The sequence below is a fragment of the Antedon mediterranea genome, chromosome 11, assembly GCF_964355755.1.
Source record: "Antedon mediterranea chromosome 11, ecAntMedi1.1, whole genome shotgun sequence".
Lineage (NCBI taxonomy): Eukaryota > Metazoa > Echinodermata > Crinoidea > Comatulida > Antedonidae > Antedon > Antedon mediterranea.
This window is the reverse complement of record NC_092680.1, coordinates 7146-32297: the sequence shown is the minus strand read 5'-3', so window position 1 is coordinate 32297 and position 25152 is coordinate 7146. Positions and strand designations below refer to the sequence as shown.

Genomic DNA, 25152 nt, shown 5'->3' with positions numbered 1-25152 from the left:
CCAAATCGGGTCCACTTGAGCATAGTGTATATTAAATACGAAAAGATATTAAAATTCAGTGACTTTTTCCATATTTTATATCACTGTGCTCCACTGGCGCCAAATTAGGTCCACTCGAGCACAGCGTATTAACATACGAAAATATATTAACATTCAATGACTTATTTCTATATTTTATATCACTGTGCTCTCCTTTCGCCAAATTGGGTCCACTTGAGCACAGTGTATTAACATACGAAATGATATTAAAATTCAGTGACTTTTTTCTATTTTATATCACTGTGCTCCACTGGCTCAAAATTGGGTCCACTTGAGCACAGTTTATTAACATACGAAAAGATGTTAAAAGTCAGTGACTTTTTTCTATTTTATATCACTGTGCTCCATTGGCTCCAAATTTTGTCCACTTGAGCACAGTGTATTAACATACGAAAAGATATTAAAATTTAGTGACTTATTTCTATTTTATATCACTGTGCTCCACTGGATCCAAATTGGGTTCACTTGAGCACAGTGTATTAACATACGAAAAGATATTAAAATTCAGTGACTTATTTCTATTTTATATCACACTGCGCTCCACTAGTGCTAAATTTGGTCCACTGGAGCAGCTACCGTAGTACTATTTCTATATAAGTAAATAAAGGCATAAATGGCGCTCCGTAGAAGTAGAGAATGCTCGATCGTCGAAATGACGCTCTCTGAATATACCTCATTATTTGGCCCAATCTGGTATTTATTAAGGCGGCATAATTCAAATTTTATCTCTGGCAACGATGGGTACACTCTTTCTCTAGATCGTCGATAGAGCGAGAGCAAAGAATATATCATCACAAGAATGAGTAATCCGCGATTTTTCCTGTAACAGTAATATTGTCCATGTGGTAGGGCGCCGCCATAAGTGTGGATGTATCTGGGATGTATACAACTTTTTGTGACGGTTTCACTAATCAAAGGCTGGACCACCGGTGAGTATTTTCATGATAAAAAATGTTATCAACTAGTACATGCCAACATCATGTTAAATACTATTTGGATATTTAATAGTTCGTTTTAGGCAATTTATTTAGTAAAAACTGCCGTATAAACAGTTTGCTTTATCAACCGGGCGCTACGATAGCGTGACCGGTAAAAACTATTATAATTCTATTTAATGTGACATGTATAATATCTATCAAGTCTTATTTAGTATGTATACATCCGCCCTTATGAGGGCGGGCATCACTCACTGGAGCTCTCTGTTACAAATTTCTCATGCAAAAATCGCGGAATACTCATTCTTGTGATTATATTCTTTGTAGAGAGTGTGTGTGGCCAGCAAATTTCAAATTGTCGCTGTGAAATTACAATATAAAAAGGTACTTAAAGATTTATAAATTTTTTTTTAAATTATAAAACACCTAAATACTTTGTATATACTATATATGCTTAGTATTTTGTTATTAAGCTAAATACTGTATTGCGTATTGCTATACCAAATATATAAAAGCAGCTGCATATGAGAGAGAAGGCGAGAGCAACAACAAGAGAGCCGAGCCGAGTCCGCCCAGCTGGCCGTGTACCGATATCCTCGATATTTAGGTAGGCCTAGCCTAAATGAACTTAGACAAAGCCAACCAGGGATTATATAAGCTGAATACCGTAAATCTTGTAATAGTAACCTACACTCTAATATAAACCCCCCTTCTAAGTCAATCTATAATAATAACCTACTAGGGCCTATAGGGTAGCCGATCACTCCGGCCGCGCTTCAATCCGGCCGCCGTATCAGTTTAGCGCGATGTTTTGCACTCCGGCCGCTATTCAATTCGACTTTCTGTGCAAAGGGGCCGTTAGTATGGAGCGCCCATATCTACGTTTTCTATACTGGATTCCGGTCTGGTCCGGCGCATGCCCAGAGCGAGGTAATCGGCGACTCTATACTTATCAACATCGATGGATCATTAATTTCATAGCTGCGCCACACGGCGAACTAGCCTAGATGCCTACTAATATGGCCACTAATCTAGGCTAGGGCTACCAGTTAGACGTGACCAGTGGGGCCTATAGTATTTATTTTGTAATTAAAAAGTGGTTGCTTCATTCATATATAAAATTCATATCATTATGAATTATATAATTACATGACTAGTTTTATGATTTTTCATAACGCATTATACTGTACATAACAACATGCAATCACAAGTTGATTTGTTGACGGCAGCCACCGCGTGGATGTGAAAAAACTGTTCGGGTCGCAACGCTAAAAACAGCATTACGATTCTTAGATAGATACTGATACTTATTAATATCATTATAATTATTTTAACGCGTGGCGCAGTCGTATTTTAATTATTAATTCATGTATGGCATAGGCCAAGTTTCATCCATCGCTCTCTCGCTCGCGCAACGACTATCTAGGCTACAGTAAATCCCTATAACACTCGCGACTCTTCGTGGTGTGGTGGTGTGGCACTATTAGTGCAAGCTATAATTCACTTCCCAGAGCTCTGGGCATGCGCAATAGCGTGTCGGATTCCCTAACGGTGGGCAGTTGAGTTCCGGTGCCGGAATCCTAACCACGGCGTATAACAAATTCTTGGTGAATTTAAATGGAACTAATTGAATATTTATTAGCAACAATTTTACTTTTTTCATTAACAATAACATTCAAAGAAGTTGGAACTGCTTTTTCTTTCAAACTAAACTTAACTTAATTAAATTCAATAATAAAAAAATAATCAAATACCCGTCTAATTAATGCCTGAATAACAATATTTAATTTCTTTCTATGTACATTCATTTTTATAGCTTTACATTTATTAACATTAAAAATTAGTTAAAACCCTTATTTTTATAACACTTTATCTTGCCAGTACCCATACTTACTAATTATAGTTAATATTCAATTTGTAAAATATTAATTAATTTATTTCAAATAATCAATTATTATTGATGTTTGTTATAGTTAATAACAATATTTACAATATTAATTAATTTATTTCAAATAATCAAATATCCGTCTAATTAATGTTACCTGGAATTGTATCAAGAATTAATATATCATTTTTGTACAGTTCAATGATTTTATATTTTAATTTATATATGATAAAAATAATATGACATATAGGGTACATTGCAATAAATTACATTAATTAATCACATTACAATTAATATACTAGCCTATACATTGGATAAAACACATAAATTATTTTGTTTTAGCATTAGACCTAATTTAAAACACTTGCGATGTTGTTGTGATCCTGAAAGAGAAAAAATATACTGTATGATTACAAATGTTTATTTTGATTCTCTACAAAAAACGTTTCTCGGTTGTAAAAGACTCATTGGGCGCTCCATAGCTGCGGCCGGAATGAATCGCGGCTGGAATGAATCGCGGCCGGATTGAAGCGCGGCCGGATTGAAGCGCGGCTGGAGTGAAGCGCTGCCGGAGTGAAGCGCGGCCGGAGTGATCTGTATTCGGGCCTAGGCGGCCAGGCTAGGCCTACTCTACTCTAATCTAGTAGTAACCCATCATGATGGGGGTTACTATAGGGTCACAACAACTTATGATGCAGCTGAGCCGTATTTTGAAAATAAGGAGATAATCATAATGCATGTTAATCTCGGGAGTGGGGGAAGGATTGAGTGTTTTTGAGTTTATTAAATAAAGTTGGAGTTCAACCAAGTTTTTTTATTCGTACTGTTTTATTATTTTGCTGAGTTGCTGACCGGAAAAGTTAAGGGATGGGTTACTATTTTCAGGTGCCTAATTTAAGATTAGTAATACACCCCCTTCTAATATTAACCCACCCTAAAAAACAATTACAATTATAAAATTTACGGTATATCGTTAAATATCGATTGATACAATTAGATGACATATACATTGATTGGATAGTTAAGGATACTGATCACCCCGTTTAAAAAATACTTTACAATCATCAATTAAAGTTTAAACGGAATTAGTAGAATACATGTTCCAATAACTTCAAGGACAACCAGAACCAGATACTTCTATACCTTTGTTGCAAATGCCATCCATAGACTATAGTATTAACTCACATCACAATTTATAAAATACTGTATTTTTTAGTTAAGAATATGTAAATGAAACTTTTTAAACTACAACTTTTTAAGCGTTTTAATTTTTATTATGCATTTTATCGTATTTTAACTTAACTTCCAAACTGTAACTGCTTTTTAAACTTAAGTTTTTGTCCAATAATGTTAATCTGTGTGTATTCTATATTTACATTTTTTGTTTATATTTTATATATCTGTTTTTTTATTGTACTTATATATATTTCCTAATCTTTAAGAAGAATTTCTATTATTATTTTACTATGATAATAGAAAAATAAAGCTTTTCAGTATCCAGTGTTCAGTATTCTATTTAGTGTTAGTGTACTGTAGCAATAAAAGTCAATTCATGGTGTTAGGGTTAGGGTTAGAAGTCAATTCATGGTGTCCTCATTGTTTGCATCAAAAGCTTTCAATAATAGTACAACTTACATTGTTTTAAACATAAAACCTTCATTTTATATTAAAGTTCATTTGTAGGGTTATTTTGACCACCATCCACATTTATAAATAATTAATGATATAAAGAATACATGTATTATTTGTGGCAAATCATTAAACAACAATAAATACTATTTAAATACCCTTTAATTTTAAGCAAAAGTTAGGCCAGTCAGACAGACACAGAGATAATCATAGACAGGAAACAAGGTTCAATATCACTAAATCCATAATTAATGTTTTTTTCTCCAGAAATTTTAAATGAAATGAACCGGACGAAAGCTGATGGAAAGTTTGACCCTACAGGTCAAAGAAATATTTTCTTTAACAATATCCTTCTTTTGGGGTTTGAGCCAGGGGCTATGGAAGCAAAACACTCTATTCCATTTACAAAGTAAGCTAATTATGTTCTTTACAGAAGAGTAGGCCTACTGTATGCCTACTGGATAGTACTAATAGACATACAGTATTATTATATGCATAGTATCTGCATAAAAGTCAGACTGATAAAACAGTATTTTATTCAATGCATCATGTACATGCTTCTTCCTTAAGGGTCACTTCCTGTCAGTGCATCCAACTACGGCTTCCCCTGTCCATGACAGTAGCTGTGTGTAAACTAGCATGCGGTAACCCCATACACATTTTGGAAGATGTACTAGGTTTTTTAAAGTGCTACACAGGGCCTATGGTTTCTGTACTTATCCGAGAAGACTTGTTCTACCACCAAAACTATGAAGCAAGTGAGCCATGTTGTACCCTTACCGATATTATGGCTCCGCATTCATTCCACCATCTTAACCACTCGGCCACTTACTCACGTAGACCATGTTCTGAATATTTTAAAAACTCCACCTCAAATTATGTATTTGTATTTATTACAGAGACATGTTTGCAATGCCCAACAAGAAAGCGTTTGAAGTTGTTATGCATTTTCTGCTGACTCGTCTAAACCCAGCCTTAGCTAAAGAAAGATTTAGGTATGTTTCAAGTATGGAAAAAATGATACTTAATATAATTATAATTATATAACTAATACAGTAAATCAGGCTGCATGTGATAAAGTTTTTGCATCAAAGTGAAACCTACAGTATAGGCCCTAACAAATGCCACTACCGGTGGCTATATTATGTACCATATCTGCTTGACACCCAAAAGTACAGGTAATTGCCAGTGTCAATATATAACTATGTAAATTCCCTAGAGCACAATAATACAAATGTATGTAGTTATTTTATTAGCCTTTTAAGTCTTTTAATTGGTTTTTCATTTTCATAGAGTGTGCTATCCTATTTGTGACAAAAAACAAGATCAGCTTTTCCGGAGAGCTGTTACACATTGGCTCACGGAAATAACAAAGGTACAGTATATTTAAAATAATTGATGTGGTCAATAGTCTTCGGCTGAAAGCAGCTTGAAAAAGCTCTGTCTACACTATTAAATTAGTTTGGCAAAAAAAAGAGCTCCCAAATATGGTAGTGATATGATGTCATTGGTAGTTTAGATAGAGCTTTATACATTGAGTTTCTTTCAATATTGTCATCGACACACACAATATGCAAAAGATACAGTAGGTTAACATAGAATATGCAGCAGTCAAGTTTCAAAGCTTAAAGTAGTTTAAGGTATATTTCTATGAGCTACCTGAAAATACCATAAATCACTTTTCAGGGTTTTCACTGCAAACTGATACTAACTTACTTTTTTAATAGGATGATCATGAGGCTTACCTTCCAAGAATATCGCCCTCATTGTTGATGTCTCCATCTGGTGACAAGTTTTACAGCCTTCTCCTTCATCTGTCAGCTCACGTCCTTCTTACAGTGGCTAGATCATCACATGGTAAGTTGGTTCGGCTTTCTTTAGGGGTTTGAGTACCAGGAGAAAATTGGGAGAGATGGATCAGGAGTGCAGCTAACAACACTACACTGGGAGATGTTAATGTCCCGTGGTTGGGTCTAGTGGTGAAGTACTCTACAAGCAGTTCTCATAATTCAGGTATTTGTAATAGGGTTAAAGACACACAATCATGATAAAAGCAGGCCTCTGTTATTTTATATTGTGTTTTTAGCAACATATTCACATAATCATAAATTCAACTCTCCCCAATTAAATTATAGAGAAAGCAAAACTATTTATTGTACAGTAGAACCTGTGTTTTACGTACCCTGATTTTACGTTCCCTCGATTTTACGTACGCTTAAAATAACCGATGACGTCATCATTTTCTTACATTGAGGGCGCAATTTAACAACAACAAAGCACACAAAGTCACAATCATGGCTGTGTCTATTCTGCTGTTGTTGTCTGTGGGACAAGCTACGCACGTGCATTCCCCCTAAAGCAGCGACTGTTTTTATTGATAGAAAACAATTATATTTTACACTTTATTTAAACATCGTACAGCCTGTATATACTGTACTTGTCTAGTTAGGCCTCACATCTTGCTAGGCCTGCTAGCCTAGCCTGAATATTCTAGGCAAGGCCTAGCTAGTGACCACCTGCATACTGTACAGAAGTAGGCAAATACGGCTACCTACGATCTCTACGTATTTGGGGTCAATTTAAGGTCAACCTTGATTTTACGAATCCCTTGTTTTACGTACGCCTTTCGGTCCCGTACCGTACGTAAAATGGAGGTTCTACTGTATTGATTACATCCTATATCCTATCCCTTAATACATAAATGTATTAATGACACTATAGAGAAAGCAAAACTATTTATTGTATTGATTACATCTTATATCCTATCCCTTAATACATAAATGTATTAATGACACTATAGAGAAAGCAAAACTATTTATTGTATTGATTACATCTTATATCCTATCCCTTAATACATAAATGTATTAATGACACTATAGAGAAAGCAAAACTATTTATTGTATTGATTACATCTTATATCCTATCCCTTAATACATAAATGTATTAATGACACTATAGAGAAAGCAAAACTATTTATTGTATTGATTACATCCTATTTCCTATCCCTTAATACATAAATATATTAACGACCCTATAGAGAAATCAAAACTATTTATTGTATTGATTACATCCTATCCCTTAATACATAAATGTATTAATGACACTATAGAGAAAGCAAAACTATTTATTGTATTGATTACATCTTATATCCTATCCCTTAATACATAAATGTATTAACGACACTATAGAGAAAGCAAAACTATTTATTGTATTGATTACATCTTATATCCTATCCCTTAATACATAAATGTATTAACGACACTATAGAGAAAGCAAAACTATTTATTGTATTGATTACATCTTATATCCTATCCCTTAATACATAAATGTATTAATGACACTATAGAGAAAGCAAAACTATTTATTGTATTGATTACATCCTATTTCCTATCCCTTAATACATAAATATATTAACGACCCTATAGAGAAAGCAAAACTATTTATTGTATTGATTACATCTTATATCCTATCCCTTAATACATAAATGTATTAATGACACTATAGAGAAAGCAAAACTATTTATTGTATTGATTACATCCTATATCCTATCCCTTAATACATAAATATATTAATGACACTATAGAGAAAGCAAAACTATTTATTGTATTGATTATATCCTATATCCTATCCCTTAATACATAAATGTATTAATGACACTATAGAGAAAGCAAAACTATTTATTGTATTGATTACATCTTATATCCTATCCCTTAATACATAAATGTATTAATGACACTATAGAGAAAGCAAAACTATTTATTGTATTGATTACATCTTATATCCTATCCCTTAATACATACTGTAAATGTATTAACGACACTATAGAGAAAGCAAAACTATTTATTGTATTGATTATATCCTATCGTATTAACGACACTATAGAGAAAGCAAAACTATTTATTGTATTGATTACATCTTATTTCCTATCCCTTAATACATAAATGTATTAATGACACTAAAATATAATTTCCATTGTCATATTTTAGGGCTAAAAGGTAGAGATTTATTGCAACGCCCTCGTTTGGTTCCTTCTTCAATACATCTGGCTGGTGTGATGGCTAAGACGGTTGGTGCATCAGGTATACGTCATCGTAAACGTTTCTTGGACCAATTACAGGAAACAACAGCCATGCAGGACCAGTGGCTCGATTATGCTGCGTAAGTTATTTAAGAAACAAATAATTTTGCAAATTCAGTATTTTATTTGTGAATTACAATTAAGCATTTTTGATGTTACACAATTAAAAATTAACAAAACTATTAACATTTTACTTTATTATGTTCTTAAAAATATTATTAATGTTAACACTACTTCAACAAAAATTTAATTTCAGAGAGCTTACAAAAGAACACCGCACAATAACAAAATCTATTCGAGGAGTGGAAACAAAATTACATGATCTGTATGATAAAGCGAATCAGTTGGCCAAGGAACGAGGAAGTCCGCCTCCAATCAGGCGACGCCATTCCGGGGATTGTTTTGAAGGGGAACCAGAAGTTCAAGCAATACGAAGAACAAAGAAAGTTCAAAAGGTGATGTAAAACAAGATATTATTTTCTCTTTACCACTTGCAGCAGGCGTGTTGGAAATCTCTCAATCATGCACTACCCCTTGCAGCAGGCATGTTCACAATCTCTCAATCATACACTACCCCTTGCAGCAGGCGTGTTGACAATCTCTCAATCTTGCACTACCCCTTGCAGCAGGCATGTTCACAATCTCTCAATTATACACTACCCCTTGCAGCAGGCATGTTCACAATCTCTCAATCATACACTACCCCTTGCAGCAGGCGTGTTGACAATCTCTCAATCATACTCTACCCCTTGCAGCAGGCATGTTCACAATCTCTCAATCATACATTACCCCTTGCAGCAGGCGTGTTGACAATCTCTCAATCATGCACTACCCCTTGCAGCAGGCGTGTTGACAATCTCTCAATCATGCACTACGCCTTGCACCAGGCATGTTCACCATCTCTCAATTATACACTACTCCTTGCAGCAGGCGTGTTGACAATCTCTCAATCATACTCTACCCCTTGCAGCAGGCATGTTCACAATCTCTCAATCATACATTACCCCTTGCAGCAGGCGTGTTGACAATGTCTCAATCATGCACTACCTCTTGCAGCAGGCATGTTCACAATCTCTCAATCATGCACTACCCCTAGCAGCAGGCGTGTTGACAATCTCTCAATCATGCTCTACCCCTTGCAGCAGGCGTGTTGACAATCTCTCAATCATGCGCTACCCCTTGCAGCAGGCATGTTCACCATCTCTCAATCATACTCTACCCCTTGCAGCAGGCGTGTTGACAATCTCTCAATCATGTACTACCCCTTGCAGCAGGCATGTTCACAATCTCTCAATCATACACTACCCCTTGCAGCAGGCGTGTTGACAATCTCTCAATCATGCACTACCCCTTGCAGCAGGCATGTTCACAATCTCTCAATCATACACTACCCCTTGCAGCAGGCGTGTTGACAATCTCTCAATCATGCACTACCCCTTGCAGCAGGCATGTTCACAATCTCTCAATCATACACTACCCCTTGCAGCAGGCGTGTTCACAATCTCTTAATCATACACTACCCCTTGCAGCAGGCATGTTCACAATCTCTCAATCATACACTACCCCTTGCAGCAGGCATGTTGACAATCTCTCAATCATACACTACCCCTTGCAGCAGGCGTGTTGACAATCTCTCAATTATACACTACCCCTTGCAGCAGGCATGTTGACAATCTCTCAATCATACACTACCCCTTGCAGCAGGCGTGTTGACAATCTCTCAATCATACACTACCCCTTGCAGCAGGCATGTTGACAATCTCTCAATCATACACTACCCCTTGCAGCAGGCGTGTTGACAATCTCTCAATTATACACTATAGTATAGGCTGGTATGTCGTTTATATGAATGTCGTGTATATTTTTTGTTAAAAGCAAACTTTGACTTTATTTCATATCTTGATAATATAAGGAATGAAAAAAAATACATTTAAAACATTTAAAGGACCAAATTCAAGATGGCCGCCAACATTCAAATAACCCTATTAAAAATCAGAATATCATCAACAATAATACAAATTATAAATGTGGAACAAGTCCGTTTTGATGGTATTACTGTACCCATTATACAATCCTAACTATGTAAAGCGATAATCTGTCGGCCATCTTGGATTTCAAAATGGCCGCCACTAAAAATTAAATTCTTTAAAATAATTTTTTTTAAATATGTGTGCATAAATTGTTGTTTGTACACAATGTTCTAAAATTGTCACTTCTCACAGGATTGTAAATTGTAAATATAAGGCTAAAGTTGTCAATGTCCTCTATAACAGATATATAATACCCCACTATGACTATAAAATTAAATAATCGTTCAAAGTTGGAGTTGCAAAAGTATGGAACAAATTAACAATTTATATCAAATATTCAACAACAATTACGTCTAACTAGAGGGTTAGACATCTAGTTCGCTCGCTCCCCTCTAGGAAGTGTAAACTAAGGTTCTCGGAAGGATAATGACCCGGGTAAAAAGGTTTTAGAAGGACGTTCTCCTTGTACGTTTTCTGTCGGTTACCATTATTGAAAATGCTTGACATTCGAAAAACTAAACCTACTCTGTTTCACAGTGTCTTAGATGATTAATAACATTTTAAAGTATAGTGTTTATTGTTTTATAGGGATGTGGGGAGGCAGAGTTCATTTGAGGGAGTTGCTTATTCGAGGGATTTTTTAGTCTTAATAATATCGTAACATTTATAATCAAATAAAATCCTCTAATAGATATGAAAAGTGGTAAAAAATTATAACAAATGCTTGGTAAATTATAGTTAACAGTGTAATGAATTCTATTATAAATAGTATATACAATATTGTGTGTATAATTAATGTGGATGGGCGTTTATTAGATAGTTGGGTAGGTGGGGGGAGGGGGTGTAGGCGATTATTATTCAAAGTGTTTTATTGGGGAGGCGTTTATTCAAATAAATACCATCATAATACATTATTTAATTTAAACATCTTTTGAAACTAACTTCCGCGACAGTGTAGGCCGTTTCGGCCCAAGAAGGAAGATGTTTTAGACGGCTTGCAATATGGGCCCTAATGGGACACAGATAGCCTACAGTTATTCCTGCCAGCTTACTCAATAAAACTCGGCTATCGGGATTTTATTTTTTAACTACTGTACCTTCACACTCGTGGTTCAATCCGAAAATAAACAAAAAACTAAAATAGCTAATAGCCACTAACGACCAACTTTACTGAAACCAGGTAGTTGCAAGGTGAACCTGTGAACTCATCGTGAACCCGGAAATTACTTTGACCGCGTACAATTGAAATTGAGTTGAAAATCTACAAAAATTTGCTTCTACAAATGCAGACGGAGAAAGAGATTCTAAGTTAAGTATCATTTTGTTTGAAAGAGGCTGATCATAAAGATATTAACTTGAATACAGAGAGTCGACGAAATCTAAATGATGTGGTTAAACTATATCCCTATATACAGTATGGTATGTATATGAGAGGACATGTATGTGTGAGACTTGCTGGATTTACATCAATTGATCAGGGTCATTGAGCGTGGTATCATTGGAATAACACAAATTAATGATTTCATCAGAGCTGGCAAATTTAGTTTACATTTAAAGAGAGATGATATCCCGATTAATGAAGAATGCTGCAATTCGCACAAAGGTGTTTGTTGGCCATGGCATGATGAAATTGGACAGAAAATGTTTGAGGCATTGGTAAAAGTCTTGTAGAAGGCAAACTGTCTATATGGGATCCTAAGAAAACGACGAATATTGGCAAAAAATATATATGACGGTGAATACAGGTGACAAACTTATCAAAGTAAAAGAAGACTCCTATAGAGATTATTTGCCGGTGAAATGAGGTATTTCAGTTATTTTGCCAATTTGTTTCTGAACAAGGTCTGTGGAAGTTTGATGGATACAGCAGTAGAGAACGAAGGAAGGTCAACTTACTGTATCGCATCCAAGATTAGAAATATTTCATTGAAGGACTTTGGCAGAGTTAGTTGTCATTTAACTGAAGAAGTTTATGAGATGTTTTAATATGAAGAAGTGTACTGTCAGTACTGTAGACCTCCTGATGGTCAACATTTTGTGTTAATCACCATGTTGTTGTCATAAGCATATCATTTTGTATATTTCAATCTAATTTTATTTAACTTATACAAGTTTTAATAAGAAATTTAACCCATTTAAAAAAAATTGCGGCCATTTTAAAATTCAAAATGGCCGCCATTTTGTGTTAATCACCAATGTTGTTGTCATAGGCCTATCATTTTATGTGATTTCAATCAACGTCATAACTTGCACATGTTTTAATAAGAAATTTAATCCATTTTTTAAAAATGGCGGCCATTTTGAAATTCAAAATGTCAGAATACTAATGAATATAGGTTTATAATAATTCTTATATAGCAGAGAACCCATATGAACTTAAAATATTATTCATAATGGGTGTTACTTTGTCCAATATGGTACATTTATTGGATATTTTACATATTGGTGGCCATCTTGGATTTGACACCCTTAAGCTTTTTAAAAAAAATGGCAACATATTTTTTTCATTACTTTACATCCTAAAGACACTAAATCAGCTGGAATTTTGCTTTTAACAAAAAAATGACACGAAATTACATACTGGCCTACACTACTACCCCTTGCAGCAGGCATGTTCACAATCTCTCAATCATACACTACCCCTTGCAGCAGCCATGTTCACAATCTCTCAATCATACACTACCCCTTGCAGCAGGCGTGTTGACAATCTCTCAATCATACACTACCCCTTGTGAAATGTTTTTAAAGATATATTTTCCTTCATGAAAAATAATTTTTTTTGTTGAATATGCCATTTTAATGTTACATAATACAGTAGTTACCACATATAAATTAATTACAAAATAACCCTATTCAGTATTCAGTCTTATCTTCATTTTTCATGTTTTTGGGGGACAATACATCTTTAAATAAATTGATGTTTGTTTCATATAGGTTCGTGAGCTGTGGAAGTCTGTAAATGAACTTTACAATGTACAAAAACCAGAGCGTGATGTGTTGCAATCAATTTTAGATGGATCTACAAATCGTTTCAAATTGGATGCCAGCGATATCCACATACACATTCCTGAAATGCTACTAAGAGAGTGTGAAAAGGAGTTACAGAGAGTGAGTCAATTATAAGAATTGATCCTTTAATATTATCAATTTATAATACTGGGTAAATAAATTAAATGCAAGGTCAAGCGTTTCTGATAGAAGTCTTGTTTACATACGGATTTAAACCTAAAGGTGTTACACATCTGGTTTGTGTGCATCTTTCTGAGGGTAGAGGGTAACCCTTATGTCCACCTCAACCGCTGTTGTTGTCTGTGCATCTTTCTGAGGGTAGAGGGTAACCCTTATGTCAACCTCAACCGCTGTTGTTGTCTGTGCATCTTTCTGAGGGTAGAGGGTAACCCTTATGTCCACCTCAACCGCTGTTGTTGTCTGTGCATCTTTCTGAGGGTAGAGGGTAACCCTTTTGTCCACCTCAACCGCTGTTGTCTGTGCATCTTTCTGAGGGTAGAGGGTAACCCTTATGTCCACCTCAACCACTGTTGTTGTCTGGGCATCTTTCTGGGGGTAGAGGGTAACCCTTATGTCCACCTCAACCGCTGTTGTTGTCTGTGCATCTTTCTGAGGGTAGAGGGTAACCCTTATGTCCACCTCAACCGCTGTTGTTGTCTGTGCATCTTTCTGAGGGTAGAGTGTAACCCTTATGTCAACCGCTGTTGTTGTCTGTGCATCTTTCTGAGGGTAAAGGGTAACCCTTATGTCAACCGCTGTTGTTGTCTGTGCATCTTTCTGATGGTAGAGGGTAACCGTTATGTCCACCTCAACCGCTGTTGTTGTCTGTGTATCTTTCTGAGGGTAGAGGGTAACCCTTATGTCAACCTCAACCGCTGTTGTTGTCTGTGCATCTTTCTGAGGGTAGAGGGTAACCCTTATGTCAACCGCTGTTGTTGTCTGTGCATCTTTCTGAGGGTAGAGGGTAACCCTTATGTCAACCGCTGTTGTTGTCTGTGCATCTTTCTGAGGGTAGAGGGTAACCCTTATGTCCCCCTCAACCGCTGTTGTTGTCTGTGTATCTTTCTGAGGGTAACCCTTATGTCAACCTCAACCGCTGTTGTTGTCTGTGCATCTTTCTGAGGGTAGAGGGTAACCCTTATGTCCACCTCTACCGCTGTTGTTGTCTGTGCATCTTTCTGAGGGTAGAGGGTAACCCTTATGTCAACCTCAACCGCTGTTGTTGTCTGTGCATCTTTCTGAGGGTAGAGGGTAACCCTTATGTCCACCTCAACCGCTGTTGTTGTCTGTGTATCTTTCTGAGGGTAGAGGGTAACCCTTATGTCAACCTCAACCGCTGTTGTTGTCTGTGCATCTTTCTGGGGGTAGAGGGTAACCCTTATGTCCACCTCAACGGCTGTTGTTGTCTGTGCATCTTTCTGAGGGTAGAGGGTATCCTTTATGTCCACCTCAACCGCTGTTGTCTGTGCATCTTTCTGGGGGTAGAGGGTAACCCTTACCTCAACCGCTGTTGTTGTCTGTTGTACCAGTGTACAATTCAGCCCTCAGGTTGTAAACACAGGTTATTTTCCTCACATTTACAATTAGTAACGCAATCATAACACAATTTGTATTGTAGGTTTATAGAACAATTTGCACCATATTTTTAGTTATTCAATATGAGTGATGTCAATTGCAATCTTATTTGGTTTTCAGAGAAATTTAAGCAATACATACGAAGGTGGCAAGTTAAATCTGGTGACGCTGATTCAATTATGGAACTTATCACTTCATTTATACGTGGAACAGCTTAATCAAGGTCATTATTATTCACAATTAAGTATAGTTATGGTTTGACATTTTTTCAAACAGGATTTTGAGCTAGTGACAAAACCTCACCTGTGATTTTGAGCTAGTGACAAAACCTCACCTGTGATTTTGAGCTAGTGACAAAACCTCACCTGTGATTTTGAGCTAGTGACAAAACCTCACCTGTGATTTTGAGCTAGTGACAAAACCTCACCTGTGATTTTTTAAATGTGAAATAATTCCAAATACAAGTTTATTTAAAATTGTTTTTATTAATTTTATTTATTATTATTATAGTCTGTGGTATTTTTCAAATTTAATCCTAATTATTACAAACAAACCCAAAATACAAAGTGATTTTAATCCTAATTATTACAAACAAACCCAAAATACAAAGTGATTTTAATCCTAATTATTACAAACAAACCCAAAATACAAAGTGATTTTAATCCTAATTATTACAAACAAACCCAAAATACAAAGTGATTTTAATTATTACAAACAAACCCAAAATACAAAGTGATTTTTCAATATGTTTTATTGTTGTATTGTAAACTGAAATGAAGGTTAGTGTCACACTACATATTTGAAGGTTAGTGTCACACTACATATTTGAAGGTTAGTGTCACACTACATTTTTGAAGGTTAGTTTCACACTACATATTTGAAGGTTAGTGTCACACTACATATTTGAAGGTTAGTGTCACACTACATATTTGAAGGTTAGTGTCACACTACATATTTGAAGGTTAGTGTCACACTACATATTTGAAGGTTAGTGTCACACTACATATTTGAAGGTTAGTGTCACACTACATATTTGAAGGTTAGTGTCACACTACATATTTGATAGTTAGTGTCACACTACATACTTGAAGGTTAGTGTCACACTACATATTTGAAGGTTAGTGTCACACTACATATTTGAAGGTTTTGAAAAAAGTCAGTAACAAAGTATTGAACCAACAATTATAAAATGATAATTACAAATTAATTAATTAAATTGATTTTTACTTTAGTTTTAATTAATTTCAGCATCATTACCTGATTTTGGAGAACTTTCACCAACTGTAATTAGACAAGTTCATGATCATCACACTCACCTGGTGAACACACAGGCATTAAGGTAGTAGGCTGCCAGTCTATACTACTTATTTTATATTTCTTTATCATAGTAGGCTGCCAGTCTACACCACTTAATACAATTATATGTCTTAACCAAGTACAATTGTTAATTCAAAATGTTCAATAGTTAAATAAACTTTTCTTTTCTTATTTTGTATTGCATTAAATCATATTCTTTGTATACAGATCAAATCTATCAGTTGAGTTATTACCAGAGCTTAAGAAGTCTATAGCAAACCTTACAGAGCAGATTGAAACTCTGCAGGAGGATAGTACATTAAAACAACATCCCTTCTTAGGTTCTTCTAAAAATATGGTATGTAAAATTCATACAAGTAATTTGATGTTTATACCTAGTTTAGTTACACCCCATTCCACTCCAGTATTTTAAAACTTTTTCAAGTAGAAATTCTGTTCATGAGTCATATTGATATCCAATAATAATACTCCATCAAATGTGGTTTAAAACATTTCCGGTACAATTCTGGTAAATTTGATACGCCTATCCAGGCATATTCATTAAAATTTGTGGGTTTTTTGGCCTATATTTGATATTAGTGTGTTGTGTTTTCATCAGCTGATCTTATTCATCTCCCTAAAGTCAGTGGTGCTTAATTAACCACACAGACCCATACCACTTTACTTGGATATAAGTTTTAACAATGAAAAAATGATAAAAATAGCAACAGAAAATCAATTAACAATGTAAAAGTGCTACAAACAAGTGGGTAGAATTGAAAAAAAAAAACAAAAAAAAAAATACTCATGTCAAAAAACCGTTACATAAGTAAAATTATGTTTTCAAATTACAACAGTGGTTAAGTCCTTATCTGAAAAGAATTGTTCCACCACCAAAACTAAAAGCAAGTTAGGTACAATAAATGACATCCCTGCCTTAACCGCTCGGTCGTTTGACCCGCTCGTATATATTCTGAAGTCTTCTAATATTGCTGAATTGACTGATCTTTCAGTTTGATAATCTTACTCTGCTACCATCAACACCACCAGTATCATTTCAACCAGACACAATTTTAAGAGATGGTACTCCAAAGGAACTAGCACGTAGACTGCTGCAAAGGTCCCCAGATATTTGTAAGCATACTTTCTTCTTAAAGCCAATAATTACATTTCTATCATTGTTCACCTTTTCAACTAATGTTGATGAAGAGAAAATAAATGCTTAAAGTAAAATTTACCAATGTAACCTAATTTAAAAAAATAGAATACTTTGATAATTTGTCTTGTTTCAGACTTAAAACATTTTTTCAGTGGTTATCTATGAAGCTTATTAACATTCATGATTATCTTGGCGTTTTTGCTCTTTAAAATTGGGGCAGAACCAATTTTCTTGTAAAAATGAGATAATTTCATGAAAAAAGGCTGTTATAAATGTAAATATTGGTCAAAATTGTATAAGAATAGCTATTCATTTCTATGTTTTATTGTAAAAAAAACACACGATTTTAAAATTGTCAACTTATGTACATAGCAGTGTAATAAATGTTATTTACATTATAGAAGGCTTTACCATATATAGAATGCATTACCATATATAGAAGGCATTACCATATATAGAAGGCATTACCATATATTATAGAAGGCATTACCATATATAGAAGGCATTACCATATATAGAAGGCATTACCATATATAGAAGGCATTACCATATATATACTATATATATATATATAACTTATGTACATAGCAGTGTAATAAATGTGATTATAGAAGGCATTACCATATATATATATAACTTTGTTTTGTAGTGGATACACCAGAAGCAACTACTCTTTTGAGAAGTGTAATTGATAAAGAGGCTTTGAAACATGCAGGCCTAGAACAAGGAACACCAGTCAGCACTGCCAAGCACTTGACGACCAATATTGGGTTTGAAAATACTATTAACTTATTATTTTAAAATTTAAATTTTATCATTCAATGTAAAAAGAGCCATATTGTTTATTGTAGAAACTAAAGTTGACAAGTAACAATTATTTTAAAATTTAGTTTTTAACATTCAATGTAAAAAGAGCCATATTGTTAGGGTTAGGGTTAGAATACAGCTGGACCACTTCCAAGATGGCCCTTGCAGACTTAAAATAATTTTATTTTGTTTTTAGTTCTAAACTTCCGAAACCAATTAAAACCGTTGAGGGTAGTGGCATAGAAGAAAGAAAAAGAGTAAAATCGGCACCATCTAAGGCCCAGTCAACACCAATCCACTGTCAACCACTAAAGCAGCATATGGTAACCCCAAAGGGATCAAATCGTAAGAGTTGGCATCAGACAATCGGAAGCCAAACAGTGAAGGCTAACAGAGACAGTAGAAAGGGCATGATTAATACAGACTTCAAGAAAAAGGTTTAGCCTTCAATAATCATCTCATTTGAATATCACCTTTGATTGCATGCTTTGATAATACAGTACCTTTATTTAAGTCCAGGTTGACAGAAATAATGAAATAGTGTAGTAATTATTTTGAATTTGTGATATACTGTATATACATATATATATATAAACAAATCAGGCAAAGAACATTAATTCTAAACCGCCCGGTGATATACATATATATATAAACACATTAGGCAATGAACATTAATTCGAAACCGCCCGGTGATATACTGAAATTAAATTAATTAATTTGAAACGATAAAGATGAGGAAATCTGTGAGAATGAGAAAAAGTCGCCCCAACCGAGACTTGAACTCGGACCGCCTGCTTGATATATTCAGAAAATCAAATTTTGTTTGTCTTTCTTGTTTGTGTACATGACATGTTCAAAGATATATCATATCTTTTATGTTCACTAAAACAAATTATTTTGAACTTTGTTGAACAGGAACCAATGTAACCTGCAGTCATCAATCATAATGAAAAAAAACATTAACTTAAGCAATAATGTGTCATTCATCCTGCATTACAGCCAAAAAGAGAGCATCGTAACCACCATCATCCAAAAACCGCAATCAAAGCTGCAACAACGAACATCAGAAAAATAGCTGAAGACAATCCAGTGTATATGGACAGCATAACAACTGTAGTTGCCACACAGATTAGTGACTTCAATGCTTCTATTAACAGAAAACCAGATGGGAGCGCAAGAAGACCAGCTGTAAGACATGAAATTTATAATAGAACACCAGTAATGTCAACAGCTAAGTCAACTGCTGCTGCTCCTGCTCATTTGATTCTTGCAGAGCAGGTGTGTGATTATATTTTTATTGTTATACAGTAGCTCTCTTATAACATACAATACTGCTAAAAATGTTTTAGTAATGTGTTATAACAATGATAATGTTGCAGCCTATTTTCTACCCAATTTTGTTTTATTGGTGATTGTTTTAAGGCTATGATTGTGTTTTAGCTGTATCAGAAAAAAACAATTTGTCAGCAGTGCCATTTCTAGTGCCCCAGAAGTTTTTTTAAAACCATTGTAAAAAAAAAAATGGTTTTTCTTGACAACAAAAACAGGCCCTTAAATGTATTCCATACTGTATTGTAAATTCACACAACCTGAAAATCTAAGATATATTCTCAGTGTAATCTTGATATTGGATTTAGCCACTTGTATTGATATTAATGTTTATTGTGATAGATTGCTAATGCTGTGGCTGGAACAGCTGAAGATGGCAATACACCACTGGCCTTAGATGACCCACTGGCTGCATTAGCAACAACTCCCTTTACTACCAGAGACAAACTTAGTCGAACTCCAGAAAATACTGAAAAAATGGAAGAAGATAATGATATGAACTCAATGATGCCAACTAAAAAGCTTTTTGATGGTAAGTTGACATACTATAATGACAATGTATGGAGGTAGTGACACTGTATCTGATGGTAAGTTGACATATTATAATGACAATGTATGGAGGTAGTGACACTGTATCTGATGGTAAGTTGACATATTATAATGACAATGTATGGAGGTAGTGACACTGTATCTGATGGTAAGTTGACATATTATAATGACAATGTATGGAGGTAGTGACACTGTATCTGATGGTAAGTTGACATATTATAATTACAATGTATGGAGGTAGTGACACTGTATCTGATGGTAAGTTGACATATTATAATGACAATGTATGGAGGTAGTGACACTGTATCTGATGGTAAGTTGACATATTATAATGACAATGTATGGAGGTAGTGACACTGTATCTGATAGTAAGTTGACATATTATAATGACAATGTATGGAGGTAGTGACACTGTATCTGATGGTAAGTTGACATATTATAATGACAATGTATGGAGGTAGTGACACTGTATCTGATGGTAAGTTGACATATTATAATGACAATGTATGGAGGTAGTGACACTGTATCTGATGGTAAGTTGACATATTATAATGACAATGTATGGAGGTAGTGACACTGTATCTGATGGTAAGTTGACATATTATAATTACAATGTATGGAGGTAGTGACACTTTTAATCCCAAGGTTATGTGTTCAAAACAGATTTTGAATTTTAACTGTACAATTATCATGGTTTTATGGGTGTGTGCTAAACTGATTTAAAACTGAGTTTTCACCTGTATTTTTGGGATCAAACAGACATTACCAAGAGTGTAATATTTATGTTATGTGCAAATCAAGTAAAAATACAGGACATGATTAGTCAAGAAACAAATAACCAACCCTCAACATCTGCTGAAATGTCTAAAAAAGCAGTAGAGAATATTGGAGATATTACCTGTGTCTGTAGTCGCAGATACGTGTCTCGCCTGTATTTTTGGGATCAAACAGACATTACCCAAGAGTAGAATATTTATGTTATTATAATATACAATCATTTTAATTTTGTAGATAGTTTAATGGATTCCCCGAATGTTCAGAAACTTGGTTCCTCCAAGTTTTCTGGAAAAACATTTGTGTCGAAAGAATTTCCTGTAGAAAAGAATGTGCCAACAGAAAAGCTAATTGATGTCCAGAATAGCAGTATTTACAGTCATAAAGAATCGCCCATCAATTTTCAATCCCAGGCCATGCCTCAAGTTGATAAAATAAAAGAGTTTCATCCAAAATTAGATTTAGAATTACAAGCATTAGATTCTCCACTTTTAGCAACTCCAGAAGGACTAAATGATTTTCAAAGTGATCTTTCAGAAATCTTTGCATCAAAAACACCGATTTTACCTTTAAGATCAAGACAGCGACTGGAAGCACGAAAGGACATTTCTGTAGATTCTCCCATTACGGAGAGTATGCATACTAGTAATTTGTTAAAAAACCCACCGTCGATTGAAAACGAACTGCATGCCTCATCAATGAAATCATTTAGTGAAATGCCTGTGGGGAGTTCATCATCACCAGGCAGTTACTTATCTGATGGAATCATAGCAAATGATCATCCTCAAACAAGGTTGTCAGTTAGAAGTAGTGAATTATCTGATGAAAGTGTGACAAAAAGTACATTGAAATACCGGACTCTTAGTGGTGACTCGCAAAAGAGTGTTCACTTCTCTGACGATTGTCAAGAAAGCATTAATGTGTTAATCAACAAAGATGAAAGTCAAGTTTTAAGCTTTGTAAAATCAACTGGAAAGAGGAACAATTTAAGTTTAATTTTTTCAGAAGATGAATGTTTTGATTTGGATAAATTAAGACCAGTAGAGGACGTTTTGCATCACTTCTCACCTGGCATGACACCAGTGAATTTACAAAGACATGGAGAAATGGAAATACTTGATCATGATTCTCCATTTGATATCACAAAGCATGATGCAACTGTTTCATTACTAGAAAGGTTAAAGCTGAATTCAGACATCAAATCGCCAATACACCTAACAAAATCTTCAGTTTCTAGCAGTCTTCATGATGATGCAGATGAACGGTTAATCCTCTTTGATGATGACGAATGGAACAAAAGCTCTGATTTTGATCTTCTAGGTAAATCTTTTTTGTTTATATTTGTAATTTGTGAAAGTGAAACTGTTTGAGATATTTATTTATGTATATTATTGATAAATCTTCATACAAAAAATAATTTGTATACAAACTTGAATTCCGAAGTCATTTCTGTGGGATAAAATGTATTTATTCTGTTTTTCTCTGATTATATAATTGTACCCAATAAAACATTCAATGTTCTACCACACATCAGCCTGAGGTTTACATCAATATTGTTAAAACGATATTGAATTTATAGTGTATACTAGACGAACAAGATTCAATTTATTGTCAAAAATTTAAAAAGCATACAAATGTTTACATGCTGCTTTAGTTATTTATATATTTCGTTATTAAATTTGATGCTGATAGATGATGGTGATGATTCAATTTTAATGTTGTCATCATCAATGCAAGAGAATGATAAACCTGCCATCAACCACATGCACTCTCCAGTAACTGGTAGTGATAGTTCCTCAATTATTCAGATGACGTCACCCAAGGTTGGACAGCTCATTGACATTTGAGATATCACCATCGAATATAAAGATATTCACCATTATTTCATTAAGTATGATATTATTCAACCATTATTTGGCATTACATTTCAGAGTTTCTTGCAACAAATATAATTAATTATTAAGACTATATTTAAACAAAATATTGATTGGATGTGTACTCATTTGTCCTTCAGATGTTATAATATTAGAGAGATCACTTATGGACGAGATCCCAACTGGAAAATGATGTACCGATGCACAGATGATATGATCACTCATCCTCGTCAGATGGCAGTACTGTTAGACAGAGTTCATTTATACAATGGCACACCACATTTCATCAGATGGCAGTACTGTTAGACCGAGTTCATTTATACATTAGATGGCACACCACATTTCATCAGATGGCAGTACTGAATAGACACAGTTCATTTATACAATGGCACACCACGTTTCATCAGATGGCAGTACTGTTAGTCAGAGTTCATTTATACAAAGGCACACCACATTTCATCAGATGGCAGTACTGTTAAACAGAGTTCATTTATACAATGACACACCACATTTCATCAGATGGCAGTACTGTTAGACAGAGTTCATTTATACATTAGATGGCACACCACGTTTCATCAGATGGCAGTACTGTTAGACAGGGTTCATTTATACAATGGCACACCACATTTCATCAGATGGCAGTACTGTTAGACAGAGTTCATTTAAACATTAGATGGCACACCAAATGACTGGATGACTTGGTTAGTCCTTATGACAATTGAAGCCTTTATAGATGAAATTAGAAAATGACATTGATGACATACTCAATTTGAGTCATCAGAAAATGCTTTCAGGCATGTTTTGTTTATTAAATATATATGATAAAATATACCTACCTGGAAAACACTTATTTTTTTTGGAATTGTATTCAATACCATGTATGTTGGTATACAGATAACAAAATAAATAATAATAATTAATAGTTACAGTAAGTGAACAAATTAAAAATAATAATTAATTTGATCTTTTTACTATTAGTGTTTCATTTCATTACATATAAAATTCTGAATTTCTTCCTGTAAGATCATTTTCTGTCAAGATACAAAGTATTGAAAGAATACCAACGATATGGTTTATTTTATAGTGTTATTCCTTTATTAATAGTTTCCATATGCATTGCATTGTATAAAAATGTTGTAAATATATTGACTTTTGTAAATATGATTCAATTATTTGGTGATTTGACAAGATAATCACAATACAAGTCAAATTACGATTTTAATGCTAATCATACATTTTTAATTAAATATTGTTTGCATAAACTTGTAATTTTTCTTTGGTGTATGAAATATATGTGCCTCCAATTTGTGATTCATCCATTGAATTTAATTTTTTTTTAAATTTAGTATAATACGGATTTTTTATGGAGAGACCATGCTTTAATATAATATAAAAATTTAATCTCTAACTCAGACAGAGTGTTGTAGATGGCATATGATAAATAAATGCCGATTCAAAATAAGGGGGCCTTCGAGTTGTTAATGAAGGCTTGACCATTCCAACATTATCTAGAACTTGTTTGAATAACGTGTTTGTATTTCTACCACGCTTCGAGCATTTGTCATCTTGGAAGAATAGCTTAATATAAAAAATAACAAAAAGTTATCTTGTTAGTTTAGTTTAATGTGTTCAATATTAGTTCAAGATGTATTGTCCCCCGACAACATAAAAAATAAAGATTAATAAAATCAGATTTTGAATAGGCCATTTTATGGAAGCTTAATTCCACTATTCGGAACTACTGGGAACTACTCGGGACTATTTGGGACTTCTCAGAACTTCTCGGAAATACTTGGGACTACTCGGAACTACTCGGAACTACTCTGAACTACTCGGAACTACACGGGACTACTCGGAACTACTCGGAACTACTTGTCAATATTCGGAACTACTCGGAACTACTGGGAACTACTCAGAACTACTCGGAACTAATCGGAACTACTCGGGACTTCTCGGAACTACTCGGGACTACTCGGAACTACTCAGGACTACTTGGGACTTCTCAGATCTACTCGGAACTACTCAGAACTTCTCGGAACTACTCGGAACTACTTGGAACTTCTCGGAACTTCTCGGAGCTACTCGGAACTACTCGGATACTCTCCAGTGTCTCCAGTGTCTCCAGTCTTTCCAGTGTATCCAGTCTCTCCAGTGTCTCAAGTGTCTCCAGTATCTCGAGTGTCT

The 25152-nt window shown here is 34.6% G+C and overlaps 1 protein-coding gene across 1 annotated transcript; it reads left to right on the top strand.

The window, feature by feature from the left end:
* The first annotated feature begins 1306 nt into the window (after nt 1-1306).
* LOC140062913 (uncharacterized) lies at nt 1307-23995 on the top strand. The gene is made up of 19 exons (XM_072109313.1): nt 1307-1358; nt 4756-4897; nt 5388-5483; nt 5782-5863; nt 6216-6345; nt 8475-8646; nt 8823-9021; nt 13531-13704; nt 15301-15403; nt 16429-16519; nt 16705-16834; nt 17490-17610; nt 18285-18405; nt 18639-18879; nt 19442-19720; nt 20114-20303; nt 21332-22414; nt 22787-22985; nt 23109-23995. The coding sequence occupies exons 2-18, from the start codon at nt 4770-4772 to the stop codon at nt 22939-22941; spliced, it is 3495 nt and encodes a 1164-aa protein (XP_071965414.1). The 5' UTR covers nt 1307-1358; nt 4756-4769; the 3' UTR covers nt 22942-22985; nt 23109-23995.
* Nucleotides 23996-25152: the final 1157 nt, after the last annotated feature.

Bases quoted from the DNA above. Each gene is read 5' to 3' on its own strand.
- LOC140062913 (XM_072109313.1), top strand. From the start codon at position 4,770: ATGAACCGGACGAAAGCTGATGGAAAGTTTGACCCTACAGGTCAAAGA. The intron at 18,406-18,638 runs GTTTGAAAATAC...TTTTGTTTTTAG, and splicing joins CACTTGACGACCAATATTGG to TTCTAAACTTCCGAAACCAA. The intron at 22,415-22,786 runs GTAAATCTTTTT...TGATGCTGATAG, and splicing joins CTCTGATTTTGATCTTCTAG to ATGATGGTGATGATTCAATT.